At 40.8% G+C, this 25955-nt stretch overlaps 1 protein-coding gene across 7 annotated transcripts in view; it reads left to right on the forward strand.

Moving 5' to 3' along the window:
- The window catches only part of znf592 (zinc finger protein 592), a 161676-nt gene that overhangs the window by 107139 nt on the left and 28582 nt on the right, over positions 1–25955 (forward strand). For all 7 annotated transcript variants that reach the window (XM_069902743.1, XM_069902749.1, XM_069902744.1 and 4 more), the window contains 4 exons: positions 6889–7067; positions 9769–9945; positions 14614–14776; positions 16006–16266. In XM_069902743.1, the coding sequence (XP_069758844.1) occupies positions 6889–7067; positions 9769–9945; positions 14614–14776; positions 16006–16266 (780 nt within the window). The remainder of the gene's footprint in view (positions 1–6888; positions 7068–9768; positions 9946–14613; positions 14777–16005; positions 16267–25955) is intronic.

The following is a 25955-nucleotide window of genomic DNA, read 5'->3' on the forward strand; positions in this document are numbered from 1 at the left end:
AGGATTTTAAACAAAAGCTCTGCTGTAATGAAACTAGTACGGAAGCCAAGCATTGATTGTATTGGGTTGTATCATTCTTCATTTCTTTTGCATGCAAAAAGGAAGTGATATAACCAAAAGCATATGGGGTTTACAGCTTAATTGATGGACTTGGCAGCAAGGGCTCGTGGGCTGGAAGGCATGTTGTCATGCTATGTGTCTAAAATTCTTAAAATGTAATAGGAGCCAAAAATAACTTTTGTGATTGTACCACCGAAGAGTCATGCAGTGCAGAAATGTGGCATCCAGCCAGTCACTTCCAGCCTCGGCTTCAAATGCCTACCTTTACTAATCCCATTCACCAACACTTGGTGCTCTTCCAGCTAGTACTTTGTTGTATCTGTCTTCACCATCCACTTGGGCAGTGAGTTTCAGATTCCAACAGGTCTCTGGGTGAAAATAGATCCTCTCTACCATCTTGCCTGCTCTTTCTAGTCCGCTATGGAGAAACGTTTCCTACTGCCAACTTTATTTGTGTTCTTCATTTTATTTTCCTTAATTGGGCTTCTCTGTTCAAAGGAAAACAAACCCAGTCTCTCCTCAAGACACAAGCACTCCGCAGTAAAACCCCCTGTTATCTGGAATTCAAGCAACCGGCAAAAAAGTCACGGAAAATAAATAGGTTAAAACAAAAACGGGTTTAAAATTGGCGCACTTCACTGTTAGTTCGCCAGTCATGCAACACGCAATCTCAATCAACCGGAAAATTCACTTATCTAGCATCTACCAATCCCCACAGGTGGTGGATACCAGAGGCTTTGCTGTACTCCAGTTGTTACATTACATTTGTGCTATAACATCTCTGCTTATATATTTTATGCCTCAGATAATAAAGGCAAGTACTGTATCTCTCATATCTTCTTCACCATCTTGCCCGTCTATACAGCCACCTCCAGGGATGAAAGTCCCCTTGTTCCACAATACTTCCTAGGGCCCTAAAATTAATTGTGTGCATCTTCCTTGTATTAGTCATTTTAAAGACCATTGCCGTGCATTAATCGATTTTAAATTCCATGCTCATGGCTTTGCCCGTCTTACAGTAGTTTCATTCTGTAGATTTCTCCTATCAACAAAGCTGCTAATTTTCTTATCTTCCTCAGACTTACTGATTGTACCGCCCACTTTCAAATCAGTACTGTCTACAACAAACAGTAGATTTCTTGTGGCACAGCACAAGCTTCCATTTACAGAAACGATTCTCCTCCCTCACCCACGATCTATTAAATTTTTAGACATATAGCAGGTTAAAAAGGCCCTTTCGGCCCACAAGCCCATGCCGCCCAATTACACCCAATTGACCTACAACCCCAGTACATTTTGAAGGGCGGGAGAAAATTAGAGCACGCGGAGGAAACCCACACAGGCACAGGGAGAATGTACAAACTCCTTACAGACAGCACGGGATTCGAACCAGGGTTGCTGGCGCTTTAACAGTGTTGTGCTAACCTCTACATTAATCGTGCCACCCTATTATCAAGTCATATTTGGGTCGGATTCCAAGGGGTCTAATCTTATGGACATTTTCCTTAAGGGCCTTTGTCAAAGGCCTTGCCTTTTGTTACCTCTTCAAAACATGCAATGAAATTGGTCAAACAAGATCCTTCTCTAACAATGCAGTGACTTAATCTTTGACTAATCTAACCTACAACTGGGTGATGAAAACTGCACCCAATACTCCAAGTGTGATCTCACCAACATCTTATGCAAATATACAGGTACACAATCCTTTATCCAGACATTTAAAATCGGGAAAGCTCCAAAGTCCGGCACTTTTTTCCTGGTGCTAGTGCAGCGGGGAGAGAGAGAGAGAGAGAGAGCAGCGCGACTAGGTTGGGCAGGGTGGGGGGGTGGGGAGAGAGATGGCAGTGCAACTCGGGCAGGTGGGGGGGGAGGAGAGACGGCAGCGCAACTCAGGTGGGCGGGGAGGGAGAGAGACAGCAGCACAACTCGGGTGGGCAGGGGGGAGACAGAGAGACGCCAGCGTGACTTGGTGGGCGAGGGGAGAGAGAGCCCAGTGCGACTGGAAGGGGGTGGATACGGCAGCACAATTCGGGCGGGCTTAAATCTGGGGCAGTTGGCTTTTGTTCTGAAATCCGGAAAACTCTGAAATTTGGAACACACTGTCCCCCAAAAGTTCCGGATAAAAGATTATGTACCTGTAGCATGAAGTCCCTGATCCCAAGATAGTCTGCAGATGCTGGGGTTGAGTGCAATGCACGTATGCTGGAGAAAGTCAGCAGGTCACACAGCATGTAAAGGGTGACCAATATTTCTGGCCTGAGTCCTTCACCTGGGATAAGAAAATCAACAGCCAGATGCCTGAATAGAAAGGGAGGACGGAGGAGAATCACAAGCGAACAGATAAGATGTAATAGGTGGATACAGGTGAGAGGGAAAAAAAAGCTGGGGTGATGGGAAGAGAGGGCAGAAGGTAGCTTTGATAACAAGAGGAAAGGAAGGGGTGCAGGGCTGGAGGAGAGGAGACTGAGGGATAGAGAAACAGAGGAAGAGGGGGTTAAGGACATTGGAGATTGGTTGGAGGTGCCAAGATAGAATACAAGTGCTCCTCAACTTACGACGGGGTTCCATTCTGGCACTCCCATCGTAAGTCGGAAAAAAAAGTAACTCGAAAAGAATATTTCACTTACCATTTTTATAATTAAATGTTGAATACAGCGACTGCGAGCGTGTTTGAGTCAGCATCGCAAGAGAGTATGCTCTACAGTACTCTCGCGCAATGCTGCCGTCACCCAGAATTATGCGAGAATAGCATGCCGCATATCGCAAGCACGGGGACACATCGGAACTCGAAATCGCAAGTACAGATTGGAACTATTGTACTTTTAAAATTATCATAAATCGGGGACCATCTGTATAAGGTGTTGTTCCACCAATTTGCAGGTGGCCTCTGCTTGGCAGTACACGAGGTCACGGACAGACATGTCATTGTGACACTGGTGAGTGGAATTAAAATAGATGCTCACTGGGGGGATATTTGCAGCAAACAGAGCAAAGATGCTCAATAAAGCGATCTCCCAGTCTGTGTCCAATCTTCTCAAAGTAAAGGAGGCCACATTGAAGCAGAGGAGATTCAGATGAGGGCTGAGTTAAGGGCAGTGGAGTGGAAGCCACATTTTCTGAAGGAGAGGGACAGATGTCCTTGAACAGAAGGCCTCATCCTGGGAACAGATGAAGTGGAGACAGAGTAATTGAGAGAAAGGAGACGGGGTCTCAAGATAACTGTGAAAGTTAGTAGGTTTATAAAAGATGCCTATTGTTAGTATGTCTCCCAAGATGGAGACAGAGAGATCGAGAAAGGGGAGAGAGTTGACAGAGATGGACCAAGTCAGTTTGAGATCAGGGTGGATATTGGCAGCAAAGTGGATGAAGTTGGTTGGGTTATCATGGTTGAAGGAAACAGTAACAATGTAGTCCTCAATGTAATGGAGTTTCTCCAGGACTTTTGTGACATTCTGATAACGTCTGAAAACAGATAAATGATTACCATGAGGCACATAAAGTCCTTCATCCTGTTTCAAATAGTGAAATTATTTTATCTCAACTTGAAGGGCCTACTGAACATTTTGAAAAGGAAAGCTCCAACAGTGATTGAACCTGCCACTCGTGAAGAATACATATGTTGTATTGATATATGATGTATAGAGTCACAGGTTGAATCCAAAGATGAGGAGGTTAGCCTATGAGGAGAGTTTGATTTATCTGGGGCTGTACTCGCTGGAATTTAGAAGAATGAGAGGGGATCTTATAGAAATGTATAAAATTATGAAAGGCATAGATAAGATAAGAGGTAGGTAAGTTGTTTCCATTGGTGGAGGAGACCAGAATTGGGGGACACAGCCTCAAGGTTCAGGGTAGTAGATTTAGGACAGAGATGAGGAGGAACTGCTTTTCCCAGAGAGGGGGTGAATCTATGGAATTCACTGCCCATTGAAGCAGTGGAGGCTATTTAAGACAAGGTTGTATAGAATTTTACAAAGTAGGAGAGATAAGGGATATGGGAGAAAGGCAGGGTAGGTGGAGATGAGCGGATCGTCAGATCAGCCATTATCTCATTGAACGGCGGAGCTGGCTCGGCGGCCGAATGGCCGACTCCTGGTCCTATTTCTTATTTTCTGTAATTTTTCCCAATAATGCCTCAAAGCCAGTACCACTGCTGAATATTGTTTCCATTTTGAAACACCCAGGGTCATTTTGCCAATCGCAGCCAAGTTACTCCCTGTGGAGGAGGAAACATCAGTCCGGAATCTACCTCAAATGGATTTTGACGTGAAAGGCATTATCATGGTTCGACTAGGATCAAGGGGTGAAAGATCAGACTTTGGTTATCTTTTCCTCTTCCTTGATCCTACGAGTGTACTCCATGTCACTTGGTTAAAAGTTAGACATTTGGTCCTACTGTGCAAAAACAGGCCTATGGATCCATCACTGACCTGCTGACATTTTGCCCATCTCCTCTAATCCCATTCGCCCACCTGAGGTCCATATCCTTCTCTATGCCTTGCTTTTTTAGATGTCCAGCCAGCTACGAGAAAAGTATCATAAGCCAGAAAGGGTGCAGAAAAGATTCATAAGAATGTTATGAATGTTAGGCTTGAATTATAAGGAAAGGCAGGATGGACTGAGACAGGAGGCTAAGAGGGGACTTTCTAGAGGTTCATAAAATTATGAGGACCATACAACACAGAGTTTTCATTGAGTAGGGGAATCTAAAACCAGAGGGCATATATTTAATAAGTGAGGAATTTATGTGGAATGAGCTGCCAAACCAACACTTGATCGATGTGAGGGGTAATTGTAACATTTAAAAGAAGGTGCAGTAAAACCCCCCAGTATCTGGCACCTATGGGGATTGGTAGCTGCCAGATAAATGAATTTTATGGTTGCCTGAGATTGCGTGTTACATGGATTGGTGAATTATGTGGATAGCGCCAGTTTTCATATTTTTTACTTATTTATTTTCCATGGTTTTTTTTTTTGGCAGTTGTTTGAATTCCAGATAACAGAGATTTTATTCTATACAGGAAAGGTTTGGAAGAATATGATCTGAACTCAGGCAAATGGAAGGAGCTTGGTTGGAAAGTTGAGTCAAGGGGTCTGTTTCCCTGCTGTGGAACTAGAACTCTGGCCCCATGAGTCTAAAGTCTAAAATGTTGCAATTGTTTCAGATTCAGGCATTTTCTGTATGTATAAATTTTTTTAAGTTATTTGCTTTTTTAAAAAAAATTACAGGTGGGCACTTTTGTATTACTTTGGGGTATTTCTTTGCAGATTTAGCAGTATTCTATTATTTCACTTTCAATTTGAATTACTGCTTTAGGGCTGAGCCCAGTGTAGCAACAACCTCCAATAAAACTTCGAGCATAATGTTTTCCCAGTTTCATTTCTTTACCAACCGACCCTTTTAAATTTGTACGCAATCTATTAGAATTATAAACTGGCAACATGCTGTGACTAAGAGCAGCCACGGGTAAATAACAGGCTCTCTGTTTCTGCAACTAAGTAGACTCAGGTCGTTTCGGGTTAGATTAGGAAATAATGAAGACCCATAGAACATTACAGCACGGAAAACAGGCCCTTCTAGTCTGTGCCAAACTATTACTCCGCCCAGTCTCACTGACCTGCACCCAGTCCATAGCCCTCCCATCCATTTACCTGTCCAAATTCTTCTTCAGTATTAAAATTGAGCCCACACCCCTCTAAACATGTCCCCTTTCACCCTTAACCCACGTCCTCTGGTTTGTATCTCACCTACCCTCAGTGGGAAATGCCTACCTATGTTTACTCTGTCTATACCCTTCATAATTTTTAAATACCTCTTTCAAATCTCCCCTCATTCTTCTACGCTCCAGAGAAAAAAGTCCTAACCTGTTTAACCTTTCCCTGTAACTCGGTTACTGAAGTCCAGGCAACATCCAAGTAAATTTTCTCTGCACTCTTTCAATCTAATTGAAATACATTTCCTGTAGTAAATTTAGCTCACCGATGGTCGTTATTTTTCACCTTCGTTATTTACCATAAGGTTGACTGTGTTTTCAATTATTTTCCATATCTTGCCTTTGTGACTGTGAGAAATTATTCTCAATTATTTTTGTTTGGCATCTTGCTTTTAAAATAATGCAAAAATTATCTTTATTTCTGTATGTTTTATATTGGTATTGAAGAACAAAAGCATATTTTTACCTGAATTCTTGTGTAGAACTTACAATTTGCTTGTTAGTACTTTGTAATTTACTTTCTCCTGTACAAATCTCCCTAACAGATGTGAATAAAATTTAGGGGAAGTAAAATTCTCATGCAATGAGCATTTTGTCAGAACTGAAAGAAGGATACGGTTGTGCATCTAGCTTGGTTCACAAGGTTCTTTGTGTATCCTAAGTGAACACTGATAATTTCTCGACCCGCCAACAAACAATACAGATATTTGGAGCCAAGTAAGAAGGATATAGATAATGAAAGCAGGCTTTTTTTCTACGTAAAGCAAGAAAAAGAGGACATGGGCTAAGCGTGAAAGGGGAAATGTTTATAGGGAACATTCGGGGAACTTCACACAAAGAGTGATGAGAGTGTGGAACGAGCTGCCAGCTGAAGTGATGAATGCGGGCTCATTTTTGATATTCAAGAAAGTTTTGGATAGATGCATGGATAAGGAAAGGTGTGGAGGGCCTATGGTCTGGGTACATTGGGACTGGGCAGCATAATAGTTTAGCACTGACAAGGTGGGTCGAAGGGCCTGTTTGTGTTCTGTAGTGTTCTATGGTTCTAAGATGGTCTATGAAAGGGCATGTATTTTTGCAATATTTTTAAATAGCATTTCTTGTTCTTTCCAAGACGTGCCGCGTCTGCCAGATGCTACTACCCAATAAATGCAGTTACGCTGCTCATCTCCGTATTCATACACACAAGTCCCCTTATTGCTGTCCGGAATGTGGTGCAGTTTGTCGTTCAGTTCACTTCCAAAGTCACGTCAAGGAGAACTGCCTCCACTATGCACGGACAGAAGTGTATAGGTCAGTATGAAAAGCTTATTCCAGCTCTGTACAGTTTTGAGAAAAAAAAAACATTGGAAGCACTGCTCCAAAGCAATAAAACCATAGATAAATTAAAGAGGCAGTTTTGCTCTCTTGCAGATAAACGTTGCCAGTAATTTTCCAAGATGCTAAATAATGATATTTATTTTCTGAATTCTAATACACTTTAGCTCTTCAGAGTACGGATTTAATAGAAAAATCTGCTAGAAATGTTCAACAAGAGAGGCAGCATGTGTAAAACTTTGCCCAGAGCTCAAAGTTCGAGCAAGTGATCTTGCCTAAATTGATGGTATTCCTCCAGTGACTGGCAAGTGATCTTGCCTAAATTGATGGTATTCTTCCAGTGATTGGCAAGTGATCTTGCCTAAATTGATGATATTCTTTCACTACCGCCTTGCCAATCACTGGAAGAATACCATCAATTTAGGCAAGATCGCTTGTTTTGGGATTTTGGTATTTGGTATTCGTGTTTTGGGGTTGCCAGGCTGAGTATCATTTACTCTCTGTATACAACCAGCTCGTGGAGCTGCTGTCATAGTTCCAGCCAATTGGGCTTGATCCTGACCTGCTTCTGAGGAATTTGTACTTTCAGATTTATTGTCAGAGAACATACATGACAACATATACAACCCTGAGATTATTTTTCCTGTGGGCAAGGCAGAATTACCACCTATTGGTAGTGGGGGGAAAAAACTATTTATTGCACGCATGTAAACAAACTGAAAAATACAATAAATAAAGTACAAAAGTAAAAGTCCTTAAGTGAATCCCTGATTGAATTTGTCGTGGAGGGGGTAGCAGCTGTTCCTGAACTCTTTGCCAATGGTAGCAGTGAGAACAGAGCATGTGCTGGGTGTTTGATGATTACTGCTGCTCTCCAACATCAGCGCTCCCTGGATATGTTCTCAAACGTGGGAATGGTTTTGCCTGTTATGTCCTGGGCTGTCCACTACCATTTTTGCAGGCCCCCTTTACAATCAGGGTTATTGGTGTCCCATACCTGACTGTGAGGCAGCCAGTAACATCTGTAGAAATCTGCCAGGGTTTCTGATGTCATACCAAAACTCCGCAAACTCTTGAGGAAGTAGAGGCACTGATTTGCTTTCTCCACAAAGCCATCAGTGTGTTGGGTCCAGGAAAGATCCTCTGAGATAGTGATACCCTCTCCACTTCTGATCCCCTCATGATTACCGGACCGAACACCTCTGGGTTGCCCTTCCTGAAGTCAACAATCAGCTCCTTGGTTTTGGTGACATTGAGTGCCAGGTTGTTGTTGGTGCTCCCTTTCACCAAGTTTTCGATCTTCCTCCTCATTGCCTCTTTTTTTTATACAACTTCACTACCATGGATTCATCAGAGAATTTGTAGATGGTGGTGTTTTACCGAGCCACATAGTCATAGCCCTTGATCCAGGATATGTGGGATGTTAGATTTCAGATTTATTGTCAGAATACATACATGACATCACATACAACCCTGAGATTTATTTTTTCTGTGAGCGCGGCAGAATGACCACTAATTGGTAGTACAAAAAAATAAACTGTACACAGCGTAAAACATGTAAACAAAGAACTGTATCTAGATAGCGAATGTAAGCAAACTGCAATAGAGAGCTAACAAAAAGAAAATCAATAGTGCACAAGTAAGAGTCCTTCAGTGAGTCTCTGATTGAGTTGTTGTTGAGGAGTCTGATGTTGGAGGGGTAGTGAACCAGGTGATGCGAGTCATGTGGCCACTATACCTCTTTCCTGATGGCAGCAATGAGAATAAAGCGTGTGCTGGGTGGTGAGGGTCTTTGTTCATTGCTGCTGCTCTCCAACTGCAGCGCTCCCTGTAGATGTACTCAATAGTGGGGAGGGTGATGTCCTGGGCTGCGTCCACTACCTTTTGGAGGGCTTTACACTCAGGGTTATTGGTGTCCCCGTACCAGACCGTGATGCAGCCAGTCAGCACACTTTCCAACACACATCTGTAGAAATTTGCCAGGGTTTCCGATGTCATACCTAACCTCCGCTGATTAACCACTGCATATTGCTCGCAGAATATAGAATTTGGGTGATTTGATGGGAATATAAAATGAGATCAGTGTAGGATTATTGGAAGTGGGTGCTTGACAGTTGGTGGAAACACAATGGCTGAAGGGCCTGTTTCCATGTTCTATGGTCCGATGTTCCCAAGTACAATAGATTTTGATGGTATTTCATGGATGTGGATTACAAAAACAGGTCTCCTGGAATTTAACTCATAAATGTAGGTAAAATCCTCATATCCATAAATACTTTTCCAGGTGTTTCCTGTCACCTGAAAATCATATTACAGCCAAAAATTCTTGTCTCCTAGAATCATAGAAGATGTTTGAAAGGACATTCAAAAGCCAGATATGATGTTTTAATATGTACCCTGCTGGCAGCAAGGGAAAGTTTAAACCAAGTCTGTTTATTTTCTAATAAACCTAGTGTGATTAACAGTTTATCTTGTATTAACATAGGTTTTGGGGGGGGGGGGGGGGGGGAATAGATTTCTCTCCCTATTTATTTTATTATTTTAGTGGTAGTGGTACTTCAAACTAATACTGGTGAAAATATCTGGTAATGTTGTCTATTCACCTTTTAAAAGCAACTGTGTAGTGGACAGATTCATTTCTGCCTTGCTGATGTTTTACTCTTTCTCCTTTGCACAGATGCATGCATTGTGGAGGCATCTTTACGAATTCAAACACAATCAAGAATCACATCCAAGTTTCCCACTGCGAAACTTTTCATAAATGCACAATTTGTCCTATGGCCTTCAAGTCAGCCCAAAGCGCCAACTCCCATTACATCTCTCAGCATCCATTAGTTAATCATTCACCACCTGAGTAAGTTTAAGATGAACTACTTTGGATTAATGGGTCATCTGGAAATATAAACCAATGGAATTACTTGAACTGACCATTTAATATTAAATGAATACAATACAAATGAAATGATTAATTTCATAATTAATTCAGATTTATTGGTGTGAAATTAATGTCAAGATCTGAACTGATTTCATTACAAAGCAAATTGATTTTCTTCTTCAGAAAGTTGTCTTGCTCTCCCCAGATTTTGATCAGTTTTTTTTGGTCTTTATCCAACTGCAATTATGGTTGGTCAGTCACTTTCTATTGGATATCAGAACCTACTGAATCTATTATTTTGTGTGTGATGGTGTCCAAGGGTGGAAAGCTGGGATTTCATGCAGGCGAGTGTGAGGGGTTGCATTTTGGAAGGACTAACCAAGGTAGGACATGCACAGTAAATGGTAAGGCACTGGGGAGTGCAGAGGAACAAAGGGATCTGGGAATAGCGGTACATAATTCCCTGAAAGTGGCGGCACAGGTAGATAGGGTTGTAAAGAGAGCTTTCGGCATATTGACCTTCATACCTGAATAATCAATAAACCAAAGACACTGCCTTTCTTTTAAGCGATTTTATTATTACTATAAAAAATAAAATAATAATGTCATAAGATGGTTATAATATGTATGTTTGCCCTGTGACGCTGCCGCAAAACAACGAATTTCATGACTTGTTCATGATAATAAATCCTGGTTCTGATTCTGATACATCAAAGTATTGAATACAGGAGTTGGGATGTTATGGTAAAGTTGTACAAGACACTGATGAGGCCAAATTTGGAGTATTGTGTGCAGTTTTGGTCACCTTGCTACAGGAAAGATATTAATAAGATTGAAAGAGTCCAGAGAAGAATTATTAGGATGTTGCCCAGACTTCAGGAATTGAATTACAGGGAAAGGTTAGGACTTATTCCCTGGAGCATAGAGGAATGGGTGGAGATTTGATAGAGGGATTTAAAATGGTGAGGAATATATACAGAGTAAATGCAGGCTTTTTCCACTGAGGGTAGGTGAGATACAAACCAGAGGACATGGGTTAAGGGTGAAAGGGATAAAGTTTAGGGGGAACTTCACACAACGAGCAGTGGAAGTGTGGATCGACCTGCCGGCTGAAGTGGTGAATGCGGGCTCAGTTTTAGCATGGACAGGTACATGAATGGGAGGGTTATGCTCTGGTACAGGTCAGTGGGACTAGGAAGAATAATATTTCAGCGCAAACCAAAAGGGCTGAAGGACCTGTTTCTGTGCTATAATGTTCTATGGTTATTATCGGGAATAAATAAAACAGGCAGATGCTTGAATAAGCTTGTGTTCCCATCTATCTTTGTATCCAGCACATTTTTTTTCCCCTTCCTTTAAAATCAATCTCAATGCCTCTCTCATTTGGAGAATTGTATGCAATTCTAGCCATTCAGCAATAGGAAAGAGTCATGGCATCGAAACAAGCCCATAAGCCCTGCTTGTCTATGCCGAAGCACGTGCCCTCTAGTTTTAGTCCCACTTGCCTGCATTAGGCCCTTACCCCTCCAAGTCCCACTCATCCATTTAGTTATCAAAGTGTTTCTTTAAGGAGACTACCATTCTTGCCTCTACCACTTTGGCAGCTCGCTTCATGTGCCACCACCCTCTGAGGGAAGAACTGTCTCCTCTTGGCCCTTCTAAATCCCACTCCACCTTACGTCTTGAGCCCCTTTCACACTTGCCAGTGATCCCAGGAATCGAACACCAATCGACCTTTAAAGAAAGCAAAATCTGCTCAAAGGCGGCGTCAGATGATGTCATCTCACACCGGGGTTTGCCGGCCTTAACCCCTGGTACAATCCCCGGCATCTACACCTTATCTATGGCCTTCATGATTCAATAGGGCTCCTAAAAGACCCCCTCTCAACTTGTCTAAGGATGACAGACCCAGTATTTCCAGTCTCTCATGATAAGCTCCTAATTTTGACAACAAATCTCCTTCCCTATAGCTGGTGATTAAAGTGCACACTATATTCCAAATGTGACCTCACCAATATTTTTTACAACTTCAACATGACGTCCCAACACTTGTCTTTGGTAAATTGGGGCATTGAATGTGAATGTTCCAAACACTTTCTTCGCTACTTGGTCTATCTGTGCTGCCATCTATAAAGAGCTATTTACCTGCATAATCCCTGTGCTCCATAACACCTTAGGAGTGCTGTTAATACATCGTCCTAACTGTACTCGATTTACTCCAATGTAGCGCCTTGCATTGCTCCGATTTGCATCTGCTATTCCTTCGCTAAATTTGATATTGATCCAAACCCCAAGTCACCACCTTCACTGTCCAATGTAGCACATATTTTCATGTCAGCAAATCTACTCAGCTTGTCACAGACAGACATCCTTGTCCAAATCATTGATGTATATTACGCCAAAAGCAAGGGCCCTGGTACTGAACTAGGAGACACACCACAGGATACAGTCCAAAAACCTGCCCCCCACCCCCACAACCACCCCCTGTCTCCTGTCACTGACCCAGTTTTTTTTAATCCATTTGGCTTGTTGGCGTCCTAGCCTGTGTTCCCTAACCTCTCAGCAAACAATACACAAATTGATAAAGCTTCTTCTTTGGCTTGGCTTCGCGGACGAAGATTTATGGAGGGGTAATGTCCACGTCGGCTGCAGGCTTGTTGGTGGCTGACAAGTCCGAGGCGGGACAGGCAGGCACGGTTGCAGCGGTTGCAAGGGAAAATTGGTGGGTTGGGGTTGGGTGTTGGGTTTTTCCTCCTTTGTCTTTTGTCAGTGAGGTGGGCTCTGCAGTCTTCTCCAAAGCCCGCCGAACTGTGAGGCGCCAAGACGCACGGTTGGAGGCAAGATCAGCCCACTGACGGGGGTCAATGGGGCAGGCACCATTGTACCTCTTCTTGGGTGCACCTATGTCTCGGTGGCCAGTGGAGAGCTCGCCATAGAACACAATCTTGGGAAGGCGATGGTGCCAAATGATTCCATAAGCTTCACTTTTCCCTGAGTGAAGTAGTTGTGGCAACAGAAATATTTCCAAAAGGACCATATTGTAGGAATCTTAGTAATCACAGTATTTGGTTTTCATCATAATTTAGTGATTCACTCTAATGATGCATTTAATTGAATGTTACTTGACTGCCTAAAGAAATCTCTTGGTGCCTGCCACATTGACCATTGCCAGTGGGCTGATCTCGCCTCAAACCGTGCATTTTGGCGCCTCAGTTCAGCGGGCAGCAACCTCCTTTGAAGAAGACTGCAGAGCCCACCTCACTGTCAAAAGACAAAGGAGGAAAAACCCAACCCCAACCAACCAATTTTCCCTTGCAACCGCTGCAACCGCGTCTGCCTGTCCCGCATCGGACTTGTCAGCCACAAACGAGCCTGCAGCTGACGTGGACATTACCCCTCCATAAATCTTCGTTCGCCAAGCCAAAGAAAGACTTTTCTCACACCAGAGAGTTGTGGCAGTGAGTTATTGAATCGATTCAAAACAAAAGAATTGAATGAAATTTGAACTACAAGAGAGTAAAGAGGTTGAGACCAAGGCTGGTCGCTGAAAGGATAAGCGGTCTTGCGAGATCAATGGAAACTTTAGGGGCAGGTATTGGTTGTCATTTCTATTAATACGGTACGTTTCCGATTATGCAGAATACTTGGGGCCGGGCATTTTCCGGTTGACCAGATTTTTCTCAGATTAACGGAGAAATTGCTTTAAACAGCCCAGTAGCATCAACAGAATACATGTATCAGCGGTTAAACAACAAGAAGAAACAAACAACGGCAGGTTTTTCAAGCATGAAATAATATTTAATTCTTACCAAAAAAAAATGTGATCCCTACTTACAAAATAAGATAAATGCATAAATTTAAGAAAATATCAATTTTTTTTTCTTGTTGCCACCAAAAAAAATTCAGATAATTGAGAATTTCTGTTAAGTAGTTTAGGATAATTGGAAATGTACTCTACTCAAATACATTTTCATTTAAAAACACAACGCTGGAGAAACTCAAACCGTGTACTTTATATAGCAAAGATAAAGATACATAACCAACGTTTCGGGCTTGAGCCCTTTATCAAGGTATGGCAAAATATAGACAGGCGCCTGAACAAAATGGTGGGGAGGAGGGTCAGGGTCAGGGGGAGGAGCACAGTCCCACAGGCAGGAGGGAGGGCACACCAGCAAACGGGGAGAGGGGCAAGACTCTGAATGGCGAGGGAAGGGGTGGAGAGCTGGAGGAAAGAAGACAAAGGGAATGAGAAAGGAGGGAGAATGGAGAGTAGGCTGGCAGAAACAGGAGAAGTCGATGTTAATGCCATCCACTTGGAGAGTGCCCAGACGAAAAAATTAAATGTGGTTCCTCCAATTTATGGGTGGTCTTGGTCGGACAGTACTTGAGGTCATGGACAGAGTTGAGAGAGCAGGAGTGGGGCACACAGAGATCCCTGTCACTGGCACAGACAGAGTGAAGGTACCTAGAGGAGAGGCCATTTGAGATCAAGGGACTTGTGTTGCTGCATCCCCTATGATGTAACTGGGGACAGACTTGTGTGATTCAGTGCTCATGGGTCCCTGTCCTGGAATTACTTTCCACCCTTTTTAAAAATCTCATCATTGTGGAATTACGCTGGCTAATGTGAAATATTTCTCAACTTAGAGCCATCTTCAAATGCTCAATGTGTGAAACTGTGTTCAACCAGCAACTCTTGCTATACAACCACTTCGAGCAACACAGAAACAAGCTGAGAATGGGTGTTTACAAATGTCCTGAGTGCAGCCTGGTGTACATGCACAAACAGTTGATGATGGAACACTTCAAGGTAAGCGAGTGGCTGGAGTGAGCTTGTGTTTTCAATCAAATTGAGATTATCCACAGGATGAACTTTTATTGGGTTTCATGATCTATGTGTGATAATGAGGGAAATAAAATAATGCAAGTGCTACTGTTACTTGTTTTGTGAATACTTTCCAATTGTTAAGAGAGCTTGAGCCCATTGTATAATCTGCTACAACTTCCTGAACGTTGAAGTTGGCATAACATCCTTTTGAAAAGTGACTGGTTTTGCAATACAAGATTGATTACATACAGAACAATATAGCCCAGTAAAAGTGCCTTCATTCAACCCATGATATCTGAACTGAACATGATGTCTAAATTAAATTAAAACTGTTTGTACATGATACATATCCTACCACTTCCTGCACGCTCAGAACCCTTTGAATTGCTGATATCATACCTGCTTCCACCACACAAACGCACATCGCAGCCATCTCCCATCAATTGAGGATATCTAGAAGGCCGTCAGCATCATAAGGGTTTCCCATCACCCCGGTCACAGCCTCTTCTGTCTGTGACCTTCAGGCCGAAGGTGCAGAAGCCTGAAGTCTGGCACCTGTAGGTTCAAAACCAATTTTTTTTTATATCAGTAGTTGAACCTTCATGTAGCACCCTAACAATAAACTACTTCACGTCCACCAAAAGATAATAGAAATGGGTAACTGTATTCCATTAGAAAAAAAATTACCTATAATTTAAGAGATAATTTTGGCCAATTTCAACAAATCTGGGAACCATATATAAAGTTCATTAGTGATCGTCAGATTATCTCTTAAAGAGATAATATGTTACCAAATATAATATATGATTCACTGAGTCAATAAAAAGTGGATAATAACTAGATTACACTCCTTTCCTTATTTTTCTTTGGGTTAATTTGTGGGGGGGGGGGGGGGGTGGAGAGGGAGGAGGGTTGGGGAGAAAATGAAAAAGTTCACTTCTATCGACTTGAACTATTATTAAATTTTTTTAAATCCACCAGAAGGTCTGTCTGTGCTATCATAAAGTCAGTTTTCGTACTAACTCTTAACTGAATATTTATGTATATTTTTGGGGAGATTTAATTTATACTATTTGTGGCTGGAAGTAAGAATTTCATGCATCAGAGCATCGTACCTATGTATATATAAACACTCACATCATGTCAAATGATACAAAATGCTTCCAATGTGTTGCTTACCAGCTGGATAATTATAACTTTCTTTACATTAGGATGTTCACAACATTGCAGAACCCACTGAAAAGACTCCAGCGTCCCCTTCCTGGGGCACGTCCTGTGGCCAGACACCGGAAGCTTCCACCGCGTATTCAACTGCTAACGGCTTAAACGATGACAGAAAGGATGAAGCTACTTTGCAGAACTCAGAAAGGCAGTCCAAAGTGAAAAGGCCTGGCTGGACTTGTGGTGAATGTCTACAGTGCTTTCCAGAACGAGAGCTCTACGTATCCCACATGAAGCGAAGTCATGGAAAGGTAAATCTCATTTTACTAATCAACTCCAGTTGGAATCAATAATCATTTTTTATAGAATTACAAAAGTGTTCTGGCAGAAACCTTTCCAACTGATCCATGCAAATGCATATGGTCCTCTCATTTCACCTATTTAATCTATCTCTGTAACCTACTCCTTTTCCTTTTGTGTATTTACCTTGTGGTACTGGATAGCATTTATATTATTCATATCAACACAAGTCTCTCTCTCTCTCTCTCTTTGGCTTGGCTTCGCGGACGAAGATTTATGGAGGGGTAATGTCCACGTCAGCTGCAGGCTCGTTTGTGGCTGACAAGTCCAATGCGGGACAGGCAGACGCGGTTGCAAGGGAAAATTGGTGGGTTGGGTGTTGGGTTTTTCCTCCTTTGTCTTTTGTCAGTGAGGTGGGCTCTGCGGTCTTCTTCAAAGGAGGTTGCTGCCCGCCGAACTGTGAGGCGCCAAGATGCACGGTTTGAGGCGAGATCAGCCCACTGGTGGTGGTCAATGGGGCAGGCACCAAGAGATTTCTTTAGGCGCTCCTTGTACCTCTTTGGTGCACCTCTGTCTCGGTGGCCAGTGGAGAGCTCGCCATAGAACACGATCTTGGGAAGGCGATGGTCCTACATTCTGGAGACGTGACCTACCCAGCGCAGTTGGATCTTCAGCAGCGTGGATTCGATGCTGTCGGCCTCTGCCATCTCGAGGACTTCGATGTTGGTGATGAAGTCGCTCCAATGAATGTTGAGGATGGAGCGGAGACAACGCTGGTGAAAGCGTTCTAGGAGCCGTAGGTGATGCTGGTAGAGGACCCATGATTCGGAGCTGAACAGGAGCGTGGGTATGACAACGGCTCTGTATACGCTAATCTTTGTGAGGTTTTTCATTTGGTTGTTTTTCCAGACTCTTTTGTGTAGTCTTCCAAAGGCGCTATTTGCCTTGGCGAGTCTGTTGTCTATCTCGTTGTCGATCCTTGCATTCGATGAAATGGTGCAGCCGAGATAGGTAAACTGGTTGACCATTTTCAGTTTTGTGTGCCCGATGGAGATGTGGGGAGGCTGGTAGTCATGGTAGTCAACAAGTAATGTAGCGACAATTTTCATTTCACACTGCTCTGTAGTTTTCACACTGCGCTTGGGGTGGCACGGTTGGTATAGTGGTTACTGCAACACTGTTACAAAGCCACGGACCGGGGTTCGAATCTGGCGCTGTGTGTAATTCTCCCCGTGTCTGCTTGGGTTTTCCCCAGGTGGTCCAGTTTCTTCCCATTGTTCAAAAAAACGTACTGAGGGTTGTAGATGTATTTGGGTGGCATAACAAAAGGGCCTGTAACTGCTATATTGTCTAGATTTTCTTATTTATTTGTGATTATCTTAAATTTATATCTCCTGGTTTTGTACTCTTTCCACAAGAGGAATCACCATCTCTTTGTCTACCCTGAAGATTTCCATTAGATTTGCCTCTCAGCTGCAAGAAGTGACCCAAGTCTAGTTATAATCACTGATTTGTAGACTGCAACCAATTGTACTAAAATCTCAATTTATGTGTTTAAATTTGGGAATAAATTATTGTCTATTGATCTAAAATACTCCTGTGTAGAGTTTCCAACATACAATTAACTTCAACAGAATGTAATACATTAAATTCAGTGAGTTCCAAAGTGGTACTTTAACTTCATTTAACCAAACCCAAATTCTTCTTAAATTTTTCCCCATGGATTTAATGATTTCCACCTTTGAGGCTGCATGTTTTGGAAACGATTGTATTTAAAATGGAAGGCAATGTGGAAAAAAATGCATCAAAAAAAAAAGCATGTGGTAAGATTGGTTTTATTTGATTGTTTGTCAGAGGTGTTCAGAATCCAATTCAGATTTATTGTCAGAGTACATACATGACATCACATACAACCCTGAGATTCTATTCCCTGCAGGCAAGGCAGAATTACCACCAATTGGTAATGCAAAAGAAAACTGTGCACTACGTACACATGTAAACAAATAAGGAAATGTAAACTGTGTAAGACAGAGAGGGGGGAAAAAAAACAAAGTGCAAAAGTAAGAGTGTTTAAATGAGTCCCTGATTATGTTTGTCGTTGAGGAGTCTGATGGTGGAAGGGTAGCAGCTATTCGTGAACCTGGTGGTATGAGTCTTGAGGCACCTACACCTCTTTCCTGATGGAATCAGCGAGAGCCAGAGTATGCTGGGTGGTGTGCATCCTTGATGATTGCTGCAGGATTCCCTGTAGATGTTCTTGATGGTGAGGAGGGTTTTGACTGTGGTCCACTACCTTTTAAAGGGCTTTACGCTCAGGGGTATTGGTGTCCCCATACCAGACTGTGATGCAGCCAGTCAGCACACTTCCCTCCACACATCTGTAGAAATTTGTCAGGGTTTCTGGTGTCGTACCAAACCTGAAGAAGTTGAGTATTCAAGTAAATAAATTGATCTATTCCAGGGACCTGGAATAAAAGAGTTTATAACTATGGTGAAGTTTGAAAATTAAGCAATGTATGATACAAACTATTTAATATGGGAAATTGTGAGACTGTGGAGTACACTGAGTTAACATGATTAGCAGAAAGCAGACAAAATACCATCTACCCTACTGAGCAATGCCATTGGTCATTTACCCTCTCCTTATCTCCATGTGCCCCTGCAATTTATTCTATTTCCTGCATGTCCAATGGTCACTTTGATTCTCTTCCCACTTACCTTCACAATTCAGCATTCACTTAGCAGAACATCTTTGGAAGGAAGCGGGCGTGCCTGGTGAGAATCTGTGCGCTCATGGAAAGATGTACAAACTCTGCACATACATCACCTAGATCCTGGCTCCTTAAGTTCTGAGCAGTAGTACCATCACTGAAGTGTTGCTCGTCTGCAGTTAAACACTAATGAAGGCTAGTTGAATAGAACCGCTGCTTCTATTTTGTAATTTTTGATTACTTCAGTGGTTAAGAAAGCAAAGAGAGACATGCATTTATGAAAGTGGCTCCATATCTCCAGCCATTACCTTAAATTCACCTTCTTTGCTTTGTCCAAAAAATCTCTGTGGCCAATAAACTATTTTGACTTGGAATCTAATCAGGACTGTTTTTTTTAGATTAGTGAAGCAACCAGTTTGCATTGTGTTGCAGGAATGAAATTTAAGCTGCACATGAGGTGATTTCTACTGCATTATTTGTTATGTTAATATTTCATCTGAGAAGTACCACTGCCTCACAATGGCTTAAAAATGTTGACCTTGATCTTGAATGTGCACTAGCCAACACCCCCACCATTTTCTTCCCCTGTTCCCTTTCTCTCTTTACCCCCCCTCCTTTTCCCTCCGTCTCCTTTCTTAGAGCCAAAATCAATTCTCATCATATCCAATTAGCACATTTGTCCGTTGATCTGTACTCCTCCCCCTCCCATTTTTCTCCTTTCTTTCCCCTGCCTTTAATACAGACACCTGTTTTTTTTTTTAATCACTCGTACCTTGAAGAAGGACTCAGGCCAGAAACGTCAGTGAAGTTTCTTTACCTCCTATGCGACCCCAGCTGAGTTCCTCCAGCATTTCTGTGTTTTTACTAGCCACAAGGTCAAAGATTCTTTTGTCGTCATCTAATAATGCAAAAATTGTAATATATACGTTAACTTTTGTCTGCCTTAAAGTCAAAGAGTCGCCATTAGCATTGCCCGGTGCCCCCAACAATAAGAGAAAGACAAGCAAAAGAGAGACCCTCAGAGTCACTGAGTGGTCTCAGGATGTTATGAAAAACACTGTTAGCTCCTCTAACAGTCTGTATTGTGTCATCGCATCATGACCAGTTGGTAGGACAGCTCCATCTCTCCACTCCCCTGCTCTCCCGTCCTCTAATAGTCTGTATTGTGCCATTGCATCATGACCAGTTGGTAGGACCCTGCAGGGCAGCTCCATCTCTCCACTCCCTTGCTCTCCCATCCTCTAACAGTCTGTACTGTGCCATCGCATCATGACCAATTGGTAGGACAGCTCCATCTCTCCACTCCCCTGCTCTCCCGTCCTCTAACAGTCTGTATTGTTCCATCGCATCATGACCAGTTGGTAGGACCCTGCAGGGCAGCTCCATCTCTCCACTCCCCTGCTCTCCCAAGTCCGCGCCAATGGCATCGCTGCCATTACAAAAGATCCAGCAGCCCTGCCATTTTTTCACATAATTAATTCAGTGATTATGCCATTACATTTTTCCTTCCCAACTCATACCATTATTCTTTCTTTGGGTTATTCACAGTTCTTGATGTTAAAGAATCAAATCAAAAAATAGTTCTGGCTTTACACATCCTCTCCAAATTGATGATATCTCTGAATTATTATTTGACAATTGCTTCTGACTGAAATATTTATTGGTAAACCATTTTAGGAGGGGCTGAGATATTCCTGATGGTGACAGGTCATAGATTTCCTCTGTAGACTAGATTGGAGAGCCAATTGTAGTCTGTAAAAAGAAAAGATAGAATCATTATGCAGTTGTTTCACCACAAAATATCACCAAAAAAAAATGTAACCGTCTATAAAGTTACTGTTTGTATATTGGCAACTCTTTGGAGGGGAGGAACCTACAGATACAGTGTTTTCAAAGGATGTGACAGAAAATAAAGTAAAATGCTTTAAGGTTTATATATTCATGCAAGTGAACTTTGTTCAGTGTAAGTACAATATAGTAGTGTCTTTTAAACTGTTTATTTAATGCAGATGTATTAGTTAGGCATTGTAAGAGTGAATCTCAAGCAATCAGAAAACTCACTTATCCAGCATCTACCAATCCCCATAGGTGCGAGATACCAGGGTTTTTACTGTAAATAATTGTCATCTAAACTTCATGTTTTTCAAGAAAAGTGATCAGAACTTCAACCTAATCCAATGATGGTTAAAGAGAGTAGGCCCTCTAGCTAAAGAATCCTTGGTTTTAACTGTTAAGGCATAAACATCGATTATAAAAATTATGTGGTGTTCGATTCTTAGACACTGTTGAGGTTAGTTATTGAATTGGACGTCAGGGGTTGTATCAGTGATCAATGGAAAGAGCCATCATTCAGATGGAAGTCAGCCCAGACTTGCATTAATAATGTTTAATAGTTTGAGTGTTTTATTTTTGTTTCATTTTTCTCATTTTAATTTATTGCACTATTAGTATGAATGCAGAAATCTTTAAAGTGCTTGAGGTGGTTGTCAAGCCATCTTGGATCAGGGGAAAATCTGTCACCAAGGATGAGAAATGCAAAAGCTGCAGATGCTGGAATCTTGAGCTAGGAACAGAGATGGACGAACTTAGAGTCCTGAAGATGTTAGACGTGCCCTGGCATCTGTGGTTTTTCTTGGCAAAAACCTTTTCACCTTTCTCATTTCACATGGCCCTCTCTCCTCCCCACAATGAAAAAGTGACTGAATCAGGATAGGGGTAGGCCACTCATGCTGACATGAATACCACAATACACATGAATGGACCACCCCAATCAGGGGCTGGCTAAGGCAGAGCCTGGACCTCTAACTGCTCTTCCTGCATCTGCTTGAGTTCCCATCACAACCATTTTCAACTTGTGCACAATTCTTTTCTTTTTTTTTTTTTTTTTTTTATTTTTCACACCATAAATCACAATAGCCATGATATACACTTTTTCTTTTCCACACATTTACAGTGACTTTTTCTCCCTCCCCCCTCCCTCCTCCCAAGCCACCCCCCCATCCCTCCCCCCTCTCATCCATTTTAGTTATACAATCTAGGTTGCATTAATTCAGTTAGACAATGTTGTCATTCAACAAAAATACACCAGAAATTCTACTGAGTCCATTTTTTTCTTCTCTTCTCCTTCCATCAACTTAGGTAATGTTTGTTCCCGGTAGGTTTTCGCTATTGTATTTAATGTAAGGCTCCCATACTTGTTCGAATATTTCAATATTATTTCTTAAACTATATGTTATTTTTTCTAATGGAATACATTTATTCATTTCTATATACCATTGTTGTATTTTCAAATTATCTTCCAATTTCCAGGTTGACATAATACATTTTTTTGCTACAGCTAGGGCTATCTTAACAAATCTTTTTTGTGCATCCTCCAAGTCAATTCCAAATTCTTTATTTTTTATGTTACTTAGGAGAAAGATCTCTGGATTCTTTGGTATATTGTTTTCTGTTATTTTATTTAATATCTGATTGAGATCATCCCAAAATTTTTCTACTCTCTCACATGTCCAGATTGCATGAATTGTTGTTCCCCTTTCTTTTTTACATCGAAAACATCTATCAGATACTGTTGGGTCCCATTTATTTAACTTTTGCGGTGTAATGTATAGTCTGTGTAACCAATTATATTGTATCATACGCAGCCTCGTATTTATTGTATTTCTCATCGTTCCAGAGCATAACTTCTCCCATGTTTCCTTTTTTATCTTTATATTTAAATCTTGTTCCCATTTTTGTTTAGTTTTACCATTTGTTTCCTCATTTTCCTTTTCTTGCAGTTTAATATACATATTTTTTATAAATCTTTTGATTAACATTGTATCTGTAATCACATATTCAAGGTTACTTCCCTCTGGTAAACTCAAGTTGCTTCCTAATTTATCTTTCAAGTAGGATCTCAGTTGGTAATATGCCAGCGCTGTATCTCCCGTTATATTGTACTTATCTCTCATTTGTTCAAAGGATAAGAATCTACTTCCTGAAAAACAATTTTCTATTCTTTTAATCCCTTTTTTTTCCCATTTTCTAAAGGCAAGGTTGTCTATTGTAAAAGGGAGTAGCTTATTTTGCGTCAATATTAGTTTTGGTATTTGGTAATTTATTTTATTTCTTTCTACATGTATCTTCTTCCATATATTGAGGAGATGGTGTAATACTGGAGAAGTTCTATGTTGTACCAATTTTTCGTCCCATTTATATAATATGTGTTCAGGTATCTTTTCCCCTATTTTATCTAATTCTAGTCTCGTCCAGTCTGGTTTTTCCCTTGTTTGATAAAAATCTGATAGGTACCTTAATTGTGCGGCTCTATAATAATTTTTGAAGTTTGGCAATTGTAAGCCTCCTTGTTTATACCATTCTGTTAATTTGTCTAGTGCTATCCTCGGTTTCCCCCCTCTCCATAAAAATCTCCTTATTATTTTCTTTAACTCTTTGAAGAATTTTTCTGTCAGTTGTATTGGCAATGCCTGAAATAAGTATAGTATCCTTGGAAAAATGTTCATTTTAATACAGTTTATCCTTCCTATCAGTGTTAGTGGTAGCTCTTTCCAATGCTCTAAATCGTCCTGTAGTTTTTTCATTAGTGGATTGTAATTGAGTTTATATAATTGGCCTAGATTTTTGTTTATTTGCACACCTAGGTATCTTATTGCCTGCGTTTGCCATCTGAATGGGGATTCCTCCTTAAATTTTGAGAAATCCGCGTTATTCATAGGCATTGCTTCACTTTTATTTACGTTTATCTTGTATCCCGACACTTCTCCATATTCCTTCAATTTCTTATATAGTTCTTTTATTGATAGTTCTGGTTCTGTTAAGTACACGATCACATCATCTGCAAATAGACTGATTTTATATTCCCTGTCTTTTATTTTTATTCCTTTTATATTATTATCTATTCTTATCGATTCTGCTAGTGGTTCTATAGCTAGCGCAAACAATAATGGTGATAGTGGGCATCCCTGCCGCGTTGACCTGCTTAAGTTAAATTGCTTTGATACATGTCCATTTACTGTCACTTTCGCTAACGGTCCCTTATATAATGCTTTAATCCAATTAATATACTTCTCCGGTAAACTGAATTTTTGCAATACTTTGAACAAGTAATTCCATTCTACTCTGTCGAAGGCCTTCTCTGCGTCTAAAGCAACTGCTACTGCCGGTGCTTTATTTCCTTCTACTGCATGAATTAAGTTAATAAATTTACAAATATTGTCTGTTGTGCGTCTTTTTTTGATAAATCCAGTTTGGTCTAAATTTACCATTTTCGGTACCTGTTCTGCTAATCTGTTCGCTAATAGTTTAGCTATTATCTTATAATCTGTGTTTAGCAAAGATATTGGTCTATATGACGCTGGTGAGAGTGGATCTTTCCCTTGTTTTAGTATCACTGTAATTATTGCTGTTTTACATGAATCTGGTAAGTTTTGTGTCTCATCAATCTGGTTGATTACATCCAGGAGGGGCGGTATTATTAGGTCTTTAAATGTTTTGTAGAATTCTATTGGGAGTCCATCCTCTCCTGGTGTCTTATTATTTGGTAAATTTTTTATTATCTCTTGTATTTCTACTGTTCCAAATGGTTCTGTTAATTTATTTTGTTCCTCTATTTGTAGTTTTGGTAGTTCAATTTTAGTCAAAAATTCATCTATTTTCCCTTCTTTCCCTTCGTTTTCGGTTCGGTATAATTGTTCATAGAATTCTCTGAAGTTTTCCTTAATTTCTTTTGGATTATATGTAATTTGTTTGTCTTTTTTCCTTGTTGCCAATACCGTTTTCTTAGTTTGCTCTGTCTTAAGCTGCCATGCTAGGATTTTGTGTGTTTTTTCCCCTAGTTCATAATATTTCTGTTTTGTCTTCATTATATTCTTCTCCACCTTATATGTTTGTAATGTTTCATATTTTATTTTTTTATCCGCCAATTCTCTTCTTTTGGTTGTATCTTCCTTTATTGCTAATTTTTTTTCTATGTTTATTATTTCCCTTTCCAACTGCTCTGTTTCCTGATTATAGTCCTTCTTCATCTTGGTTGCATAACTTATTATTTGCCCTCTAATGAATGCTTTCATTGCGTCCCATAGTATAAACTTATCTTCCACTGATTCCGTATTTACTTCAAAGTACATTTTTAATTGTTTTTCAATAAATTCTCTAAAATCCTGTCTTTTAAGTAGCATGGGGTTTAATCTCCATCTATACATTCTTGGAGGGATGTCTTCTAGCTCTATTGCCAATAACAGGGGTGAGTGGTCCGATAATAGTCTAGCTTTATATTCCGTTTTCCTAACTCTCCCTTGTATGTGGGCTGATAACAGGAATAGGTCTATCCTTGAGTATGTTTTATGTCTAGTCGAGTAGTATGAGTATTCCTTTTCTTTTGGGTTTTGTTTCCTCCATATGTCCACAAGTTTCATTTCTTGCATTGATTTAATTATAAATTTGGTTACTTTGTTCTTCCTGTTAATTTTTTTCCCCGTTTTATCCATATTTGGATCCAAATTCAGATTGAAATCCCCTCCTATTAGTATGTTCCCTTGCGTATTAGCTACCTTCAAAAAGATATCTTGCATAAACTTTTGATCTTCTTCGTTAGGTGAATATATATTAAGTAGATTCCAAAGCTCTGAATATATCTGACATTTTATCATAACGTATCTCCCTGCTGGATCTATTATTTCCTCTTCTATTTTAAATGGCACATTTTTGCTAATTAATATAGCCACTCCTCTTGCTTTTGAATTATACGATGCTGCTGTTACATGTCCTACCCAATCTCTCTTTAATTTCTTGTGCTCCAATTCAGTTAAATGTGTTTCTTGGACAAATGCTATATCTATTTTTTCCTTTTTCAGTAAATTTAGTAGTTTCTTCCTTTTAATTTGGTTATGTATTCCATTAATATTTAGAGTCATATAGTTCAGCGTAGCCATTTTATATTTTGTTTATCTTCTCTTTCCGTTTTTCCATCATTACCTTTCCTCCTTTTC

This window comes from Narcine bancroftii, chromosome 11, assembly GCF_036971445.1.
Source record: "Narcine bancroftii isolate sNarBan1 chromosome 11, sNarBan1.hap1, whole genome shotgun sequence".
Classification (NCBI taxonomy): Eukaryota; Metazoa; Chordata; class Chondrichthyes; order Torpediniformes; family Narcinidae; genus Narcine; species Narcine bancroftii.